Source organism: Haemaphysalis longicornis, unplaced genomic scaffold, assembly GCF_048455015.1.
Source record: "Haemaphysalis longicornis isolate Haplotype H1 unplaced genomic scaffold, Haemaphysalis longicornis Haplotype H1 scaffold_3, whole genome shotgun sequence".
NCBI classification, from domain to species: domain Eukaryota; kingdom Metazoa; phylum Arthropoda; class Arachnida; order Ixodida; family Ixodidae; genus Haemaphysalis; species Haemaphysalis longicornis.
Window position 1 is genome coordinate 55,946,832 of NW_027526335.1, and position 9,886 is coordinate 55,956,717.

A 9,886-nucleotide genomic window follows, 5' to 3' on the forward strand; every position below is an offset into this window, starting at 1 on the left:
CACATACCCAATCAGGGGATCGGCCAATCAACAGAGGATGGTTAAAATGAATGGAATTCTTATCTAATCACGAGACGTTTAGGAAAGATAATTTAGACCGGTTTGAAAAATTTTTGAGAAAAAAGGAAAAAGAAAAAAAATTATGAAAAATCAAAGCGAGGGTGACCAATCGCAATCATAAAGAGAATCGTTTTGAATTTTCAATGTAGCGCAGGAGGGCAGAACATACATCCCGGCGGCAGAACCCAGTTTCGGATGCCCCGAACGATAGCTTGCCCAGCTGGGTCTTCTTCTTCTTCTCCGGAGGTTGGGCCGAGAGCTCTCGTTTTCTTCTTCCCGTGACAATATAAACAAAACCTAGAAGAACAAAAAACTCAAAACAAGACATCAAAAAAAGAAGCCACACAAATATCAGTTATCGGCACGTGCCCTATCAAGTTGCCCGTTTCTGTCTTCGTATAAGTGTCATCGATTCCACTGTAACGCTTTGCTTGCCGAGTAAGTGACAGAAATTAGAACGTGTTTGCTGTAGAAATTACCGAGGCATGCCTCAACGCGGCACCGATCACCAGGAAGAAAGAGGCAGCCTTTGGCTTAAGTGCGTACCGAGAACTGGTATAGTTGTGTGGCTTCTCCTTCATGTTATGTTTTCAAGTTTTCGTTTTCTCTCTTTCGTATTGCGTTAAGTCAGCGCCTGGTCCATCCTACCATCTGATGTCTTCGTTTCTATTTCCTAGCTGCGCTGTGGTTAAACAAAGTATTTTTGGCTAACTTATCGGTGTCCACACGATGAACACTGCGTAGCGTTGACTGCGGCACCACTCCAATCCCACAGTGCGTTTCTGTGCCTCCGGTTCACTGCGTTCCTTCGGCCATCTTGCGCCGTCTAGTAAATCACTCATTCAGTGAATCTCACAAGCACATTTCAATTTTTTCGTAAGTGTATACCCAGTGATACTTTATTCATTTCATTCATTTGCCCATTCAAAGCCTGAAAGTATTGTTTATGGCGGAGGCTTTCGCCGCAGTACAATCAATGTACGCCACGGAAACAATACTTTCTTCATTACGAGACAAATTTAACCACGCAAAGGCGCGCATAGAGAGTGGGTTTGCCGTGATACCACTGCTTCAGCAGGCGACCACACTGCAAGCTAGTAAACATTAATAAAGGGCCCCGTGCGGTGTGTCGGGTATGACCAATGTCCTATGATTTGGTCTGATTTAACGGGCGGGGACATCGGATAGGGCAAGCCTTGGAAGAATCAGATACATATTACCAGCGAAAAAACAGACAGGGACGAGGAAAGAAGCAGACGGGACACTCGCTAGTCCCGTCTGCTTCTTTCCTCGTCCCTGTCTGTTTTTTCGCTGGTAATATGTATCTAAGTCAACACCAACTAGCCTAACTTTCAGCCTTAACTTGGATGAATCAATGTGGTTCCTACTCGAACGTTCAATGCGCAAACTACACGAAGTCGAAGAAAGAAGACGAGGCAATGCGCAAACTTGCAACTAACTTTATCAGGAAGGAGGAGAAGGAGGAGGAGGAGGAGGAATAAACTTTATTTCTATATTAGTTCTGGAGTAGTGGCAATGGGGGGTCTTCTCAGTCCAGAAGTCCCTGGGCGGTCGCTGCCAAGCGGGCCCTTTCAACCAGCCGAAGCTGATCGCCCGGGTCCGGGTTGGCTAGCATGCCTTCCCACTGCTCATGGTTGGGGGAGGGAATAGGGGGAGGGATGGTGTGTGGGAGCACGCCCAAATCATGTGGTAGAGTAAACGCGCTTTTACGTACGCCAAATAATCGCGTAACCTTGCACTATCTTCCACACGACACTGCTGGGGAACGTGTTCCGACTGTTCAGTCATTCAGTCATTGCAAAGCATTACATTGTCTTAAAAAGTACACTTCTTTCTCGGTGAGCGTGAGGGAGGGTAGTCCTAACGAATGACAAAGAGGGATTTAGCCCTGGCCAACCCCTTGAGAGGGGATCTTGTGGGTATGTGCCAAAACATTGAGGGCATCGTCATCACCAAATGCGGTCATCGGCATACAGTACAGCAGTGCGGGGAACACACAGTTCAACCAAAATGTGACTATACATGGTGAAAATTACTCTTCTTTACTGGTGGCGAGGGGAGGGGAGAAAGAAGTATAGAGACCGTGGAGGTCTGGCGATTTTAGAATTGTGCGGGTCGCCTCAAGCAGCTGGGACGAGAAAGAAGAGGAACCAGGTGTGAAGCGTGGCGTCTCGTGGTCATCAAGCGCGAGCCCCGCGTGCAGTACAGAAGGCTTCGCAGAAGCTCTCTTGCTGGCCCTCGGTCCGGACATCTTGGAACGCCGCCCGCTCCACCGGTCCGCTTATGCCACTGCCGAAGTCGGGTGGCCAGCCCTGCGGAAGCGTCTCCTTCTGGCTCCTCGTCGTGCTTAGTGGCCTCCTCTTCTCCTCCGGCCTGGCCCAACGGAAGCCCGGAAGCCGCCCGCGCAAGACCGTCAGCTACTATGGCCACAAAGAGGTAACCATCCATCTGCACTTCTCTCTCTCTCTTGGTCTCTCTATGAGCGAGTGTTCGCTAGCGCCTTTTCATGCTTCTGAGACCCGTGGTCACGATGAATCGTTACCGGCCGCCATCAAGAGGAAGGTATAGGCTGCGGACGAGGGCGCTGATCGGCTTTTCGTAGAATTATGGCTGATTGCGAACGCCACAACCTGTAACCCTCGAATGCGCCTTTCTGGAGCTTCTTGTAGCCGCTGTCCATTGACTTTGTTGCCGCAGTTGTCGCCTTTTGCAGTACAACGGCAGCTCACGTGCCCGGTGAACTAAATTTAGCTTCAGGACAGAGAATACACCACGAACACCTTGCACGCAGGTTCAGGAGGGCGAGAGCTTCATCGTGTACTGCTTCGCCGACACCAGAAGCAAGATCTCGTGGACCAAGGACGGCTGGCCGCTGCGCCACTGGTCCCCCTGGCGGGCCTACTACGTGTCGGAATACGTCCGCCAGGACTTCACGATATCCAGGCTCGAAGTGCCGGCGGCCGACGCCGACTTCTCGGGTGGCTACAGCTGCACGCGAGACTCGACCACCAAGCACTTCGTCCAGGTCACGGCACCGCGCGACCCGGCTAGACCGCAACCCGCCTGTCACGTCCTTGTGAGTGGCCGCGCTGGGGGACAAATTTCTATGCAGTCGAATGTAGAAACGGCCGCAACTTTGGCTGAACTCAACGTTGAAGTGAAGCATATACCCCTTGGACAGTTTGTATCGTGCGAAATGCGCTGCACGGTTTTGTAACGAAATTGACAATTCGTTTGTTCGGAAAATATGCTCTCGTTCTGTCACTCCTAAGAATGACCGATTCGTTGTAGATAAAAAAAATTAGGAATCAAGGATGATCGGTTGCAGATCCGCATAGGTGCACCCTTTGCAGAACTCGCTTACACAAGGCCTAACAAGCGCAGCGCAGCGCCGCGCGAGCAGCGCGGTGTCATGTGCGCACAACAGTGCTGTACACGTTCCTCTAAAACGGGAACGAAAGCTCGTTCTTCGTTCCTTCCAAATTTTGAAACGAGTTCCCGTTACAAGTTCCTTTATATCGAAAGGAACGCGTTTCAGTTCCACGCCAAACATTGGAACGCGTCGTTACATTAACGTTACATTTCATTTTTAAAATTAAAATACGGTGTCGGATTCCTGAGGCGAAATAAAGTGATAAATTTAAAACTCGCATCGAACTAAGTATATTATAGGAATATGAACACCGCCGGCAGCAGTTTATCTGTAGATAAAACGAATAAAAAGAAAAACGCTCCTCGACGATTTTTTTTTTCAGGGAGCACCCTGACAAACTCCAGACGTGTCTAACTGCGATTTTGGTGCTCGTCTATTACAGGTGCGACACATATGACACTTCCCACTTCGGTCTTACAAATCTTACAAATGCGCAGTGAGGTTACCGTGCGCTTCAAATATGCGAATAGAAAGTTACTCACATGCAAGAACGTAATTAAATGTCTTTCATTAAAAACCGCGCCGAAAGGAACAATACATAATCTTTAATGAATGCTGAATTAAAATTACAGTTTATTTAAAATACCTTACAGCACCTTTGCAGGGGATTTAGTAAGGGGCTTACAAAAGTGAAGCTTTGCGGATCATACAGCATAAATTTGCGAGTAACAAAACACAGCAGAACAAGTAATGACTACGAGGTTCGCAATCCAAGTTTAGGTCGGGAGACGATAAGAAGAAAAAAAAAAAGCCAAAAGCGTAGTCACACACGAAATCTACGCACAAAAATTACAACGTATGCCGAATACATACATCAAGGAAACAACCAAAGATAAAGGAGACAACCAAAGATAGCCAAGTATGTGGACGCGACGCATAAATCAGTTGCGTTGTTTAGAAATACGCATAAAGGAAAAGCACAGGAAATAACGCGGAGCCTAATCACGTGCGTAAAAAAACATTTACACTACGAAAAATATAGTCGGACACAAAGTGCGACACTATAAAGTGAAAGAAACAACCACAAATAAATAAAAAGTGATGAGAAAACAAGAAAACACGTGCCGTACAGAAACGACAGATTCTTTGGTTCTTCAAACAGAAAAAAGTTAAGTACATAACAAAGTTACAGGATATGGCAGAAGAGAAAGAATGAATAAATGAAATAAATGTGAAAACAATTAGTGCGAGAAAATGTCCGAATGCATAGTCGCAACTAAGTAGAGTCCCTTGTCTGAACTCAGCAAGAATTGCATCTCGATGTTGGAGTCACACAGACGAACCCGTTGTTTTCGTCAACACTTCGTTGGCAATGCTGAACAGCCGTTCCACGGAAGAACTTGAGGGTACTGCCGGGTTGTACTTGAAGAAAAGTTGGTTCAGTCCCTCGAACTTCCTCGATCTGCGACAGCGGGTAGTCAACTGGTACCAGCAGGTACCGCAACAGCTCATCCTGTGCCTCGGCTGGAAGGGTGTCATGTGTCATGGCACCCCCGGAGAGGGGATGCACCAAAACCCCCACAAAAATGTAAGAAAAGAACAAAGGAACGGAAATTTGAAGTGCGCGCCAGGAGCGCACCAATGAGCCAACGCCAGCGCCGAAACACCGATGCATCATGGGCAAATATGGCAGCGCACTGAACTGGAAAAATCGAGGAGGCGCCTCGTGGAAAATAGTTTGTGCGAACAAGGAGGGAGCGTTGAACCTGCCGCACGTGACAAGGGGTTTGCAGCCCAAAGGAAAAGAAATCCTCGGGCGCGGACGAGGTGGCAAATTCTGCACTGGGTGGCTCGGTCACTGCAGCCAGCTTTGTTTTTATGTCGTTGGTCGCCTTGTTGCGCATAGAATTGGCTGGGATTCATGATAGTTTAAACCATGGGATTAAGAAACTGGCGACAACGAGCTCGCGCTTTCCTTTGAGGGGTCTAAACCTGCAATCCCGAACAGTCCCCGGTGACCCGGTGACCCTGCAATCCCGGTGACCGTTCGAACGACCTCACAGCGAGAGCTACTCCCTCGACAACAACGCACCCACGGCTTGCACGCACTAAAGCGGTAATTACCCCTCACAATATACGGTGGTTTCTACCACCTAATTCTGTGCCCCTCTGTGCGCAAGACCTCACTGTAGAGGTGGTCTTCACGTAAATCTAAGCGCCTAATAAAAAAAAAAAAAAAACCTGTCGACTTAATTTTGGTCACCCTGTGTATTGACCTAAGAGTCGCACGAAGCAAACTTGACACATGCGGGCCGTGCAACTGCGGATGGAGTTTGCCGCAATCCGCATGTGATTTCTTCAGTGGATGAGGCTTTAGACACAATGGGATAGGGTGTGGAGCACGTTCGGGCAATAGGCTAGCATGAAGGAACGCTTGCCCTTGCTAATTGCGGGGTGGTATGAATGGTTTGTTTGGTACGATGCGGTGCAGATAAGGAAATCGCTAAGGACGGGGCTAAAATAAACGTTACAGCGTTTAAAGGCACGCAGTTACTGCGAATAGTTGTATACCATATCAACGAGAGTCATTATTAGTATCATCATAACCACCACCAGTCTATTTATAGGTCCTTTTTCAAGATAGGTTCGCGCTACCCGACATCTCGAACGTCACCAATCACCATTAACCCCTCTCAAGCCGCTATCTGTCGCAAAACGCACAACTGAATCCGAGACCTGGGCAATTGAATTGTAGTAGCATCGCACGCGGCCCAATAACTACCTAGTCCCGACAAATCCACATTGAAATCACCGGCTACGACCACCGAGGTAGTGTCACCGCAACTCGCTGTCTTGATGACGGTCCGAGGTACACAGGCGTTGACGGTTACCTTTCGCTACTGCTGAGTTAAAGAGCGTGCTATGGAACGCCTCCCGCTCTGAAGCGCTTCTCGCTTCAAAGACGTGGGGCTGGAGAAGTTTTTTTCTGAAAATTTTGACACGGGCAAAGAAGTACAAAAAACTAGGCATTATATTCGTGTTTTTTTTTGTGCCACCTGGGACTTTACGCTGCAGGCCGTGTTTACGAGAAAATTTTGTCCTAGTTTTCGGGAAGTCATGATAATTTGGGCAGTAAACCGACCTTTACCTGCTTTATCCAGCTCCCTCCACCATTTGCACTTTAACTTGTCCAGATAAGGCTGACAAATGCGCTGCAAGGCACTTCCCTACTTTTCCCGGCCGCGGCGGCCACTTTTCTGATGGAGGTTAAAAGCAAAAACGCCCGTGTGTACGAGAATTCGGCGCACGTTAAGGATCCTCAGGTGGTCAAGACTCGAAATTAATCCGGAGCCCTCCACTACGGTGCGCCTCATCGCCTGCGTTGCGTCGGTGCGTTAAACCCTACACTCACTCACTCACTCACTCACTCACTCACTCACTCACTCACTCACTCACTCACTCACTCACTCACTCACTCACTCACTCACTCACTCACTCACTCACTCAATCAATCAATCAATCAATCAATCAATCAATCAATCAATCACTCAATCACTCACTCACTCACTCACTCACTCACTCACTCACTCACTCACTCACTCACTCACTCACTCACTCAATCAATCAATCAATCAATCAATCAATCAATCACTCACTCACTCACTCACTCACTCACTCACTCACTCACTCACTCACTCACTCACTCACTCACTCACTCAATCAATCAATCAATCAATCAATCAATCAATCAATCAATCAATCAATCAATCAATCAATCACTTCCCTACTTAACAACTGAACATTTTGACAAGCAGCGTGAAGGGCCCATCAGATCTACCAGGATGGATGCAGGTGCGCGTGCAAATCCAGCTAGACGCCAATGCGTACGCATACCTCATAGACAGCCCAGTGATGCTTGGAGCATTAAATTAAATTAAACACCGAAATAGCCGAGTAATGCATACTGCGTGAAAATTCGATTGATGCAAGAGGTGTGTCAGAAAGTTCTGTCGCTTTCAACTTCGCACCGCAGCGTGGCCTTGTGCCCACTTTAGCTGCACGTTTCTTTGCAAATGGCTGTTGCGCAGGTTCCGGGGGAATCCGTGCGACTACGGTGCCAAGCCGCTGGCGCGGACGGGGACAAGCCCGACTGGTTCAAGGACGAGCAGCCGCTCCTACCCAACAACGATCGCTTCCTGGCCACCAACAACACGCTGGAGATCCGCAAGGCTCGCGAAGACGACGCTGGCGCGTACGGCTGTTCTCGCGGGAGCCAACGTGACGCCAATGCGTCGCTCGCGATCACACACGTCCTGCAGCTCGTCACACCCGTGCGAGTAGAACCCGTGCACGCGACCGTGGATGCTCCTATGGGTGCGCGCATACACCTCGAGTGCCGGGCGTACGCCCGCCCCGAGCCCCGCGTCAGCTGGCTGTTCAACGGCGGCTTGAGCCACGTGCGGAGCCCGCTGCTCAGCATCGAGAACGTGTCGGCCTCGCAAGCCGGCTCGTACACGTGCTCGGCGTCACACCAGCGCTGCGAGCGACTGGCGGCGGAGAGCGACGTGGCGGTGAATGTGTTCGAGTCCACCATTCGCACCAATGAGCGCTTCCCCGGTTCGGGCATCACGCTCACACCTGGCGACGAACAGCTTCGCCTGAAGTGCGACTACCCGGCCGACCGTAGAGCCAAGATTATTTGGCTGAAGGAGAACGTGAGCGTGTCTGGAGGCAAGTACACAATTGACCGGGAGGACCAGTCGCTGGTGATCAACCAGCCCGCGGCTGGTGATGTCGGCAACTACAGCTGCGTCGCGCTCGGGAAGATAATCAACGAGACCGCCGTCATCGTGGTTGGGCTGAAGGTGGCCATCGTCACAAGTCGCTCGAGGGAGTTTAGAGCGGGCAAGGATGGTTTCCTTTCCTGCACGGTTGACGGCTTCCCCAGGCCGAACGTGCGATGGTTCAGGAACGGACACTTGCTCAACGCTTACGGAAGCACCAAATTCAAGTACGGGGGTCCCCACGGCCATGATTACGGCACCATCGTCATTCGCAGGCTGAACAAGCGCGACGACGCCGTGTTCACGTGTGTCGTGGACAACGGACACAGCCAGGGCCGCGCGGTGTTTGAGATCATTGTCGGCGCCGCCCAGTCACCCCTGTGGCCTTTCATCTTAGTCCTCGCCGAGGTCGCATTCGTCACCGGCGTCGCGTACATGTACGAAAAAGACAATCGCGAAGCGTTCATAGCGGCTTTCACGAAACCCCGGCGAGAAAGCAAGCGCGAAGCCTCTTTCACGAAACCTCGGCGAGAAAGCAAGCGCGAAGCCACGCCCGCAGCTCCGGAGAAAAAAGGCTGCAGCGATTCTGACATCTTCCGGTTCGTACACAGCGTAGAGTCCTCGGGAGGCGTTTTCATGGATGATTTGCGCCATCGGCGTCAATCCGCGAATCTGATACCGCGGGCGGACATAGATAGCGATTCCAAGCAAGAGACGCCGCCTCGTGATGAGCAAGCCACGACAGATATGGACAAAGAACCCCGCGTCGATTTCCGTCCTGCGCAGAAGACACGAAGAGGCACAGAATCTCCCGAGAAAAAGACCAAGGAGAAGCTCATGAGCGAGGAGGAACGTCGGCGGCGTTCGTCCGGTGCGGAGTGGGCTTTAAAGGAAGAGAAAAGCGCGCCGGAGCCACTTAAGGATGCCACCACAGTGTTTCCACCGCCCGAAGAGGAGCCCAGGAAGGAAGCGGCTGGGCAGGTGGTGCCGCAGGCTGAAGAGGCGATGGATCAACCGAGATTTCAAGATTCAGAAACGTCGTCGATGGGCGCACCAATCATGGAGCGAACGAAAGTCGTGAAGAAGCGCCGCAGTCTGCTTCGGCCCGGACATGAAACCGTGTACGAGGAGATTCACAGAGATTCGGTATTAATACCGGTTCGACAGCCCACAGAAGACCCTGGAGTCCCGGGAAAAAAGCGCGCCTCTAGAGACGCGCAAGCATTCGGGACGGGGAATTTTCTGTTGGAGGAAGAGCCGTCAGAATGGGGGCCTCCGGACAAGGGCGCTGCACAGCACGGGAAAGATGCTGAAATTGTTGGGATCGGCTACGATCGACTTTCACTGGGAGGGCGCACGGGTGAGGCCGACATGTTTGGGCCACCGCGAGCTGTGGAGTTTATCTACGATACGATGAGACAAGCGCGGTTAGGGCGTGATAAAGGAAAACCCAAAGCGGAAAGCGAGTATTCTCTTCCCATAGTAGACGAGGAGTTCTTAGCAGAATGGCAGACGACCCGCTTGGTTCCGCCAGGCTTGGCTGAACACATGGTAGAGAGAGACAAACCGCTTGGAAAGAAACAATCAGCCGATCGTCTTGAAGTGGATCAATACGAGGGAGCCTTCCGAATTCCTCCCACCCACGAAC

The 9,886-nt window shown here is 50.6% G+C and overlaps 1 protein-coding gene across 1 annotated transcript; it reads left to right on the forward strand.

Annotated features, from left to right (window-relative positions):
• Positions 1-2,364: 2,364 nt before the first annotated feature.
• LOC144175220 (uncharacterized) lies at positions 2,365-3,911 on the forward strand. The gene is made up of 3 exons (XM_077704322.1): positions 2,365-2,517; positions 2,873-3,157; positions 3,897-3,911. The coding sequence occupies exons 1-3, from the start codon at positions 2,365-2,367 to the stop codon at positions 3,909-3,911; spliced, it is 453 nt and encodes a 150-aa protein (XP_077560448.1).
• The last annotated feature ends 5,975 nt before the right edge of the window (positions 3,912-9,886 follow it).

What these genes read in the sequence shown, in the direction of transcription:
- LOC144175220 (XM_077704322.1), top strand. Translation starts at nt 2,365, where the DNA reads ATGCCACTGCCGAAGTCGGGTGGCCAGCCCTGCGGAAGCGTCTCCTTC. An exon ending in GCTACTATGGCCACAAAGAG is followed by an intron (nt 2,518 to 2,872) that starts GTAACCATCCAT and finishes CCTTGCACGCAG; the next exon opens with GTTCAGGAGGGCGAGAGCTT.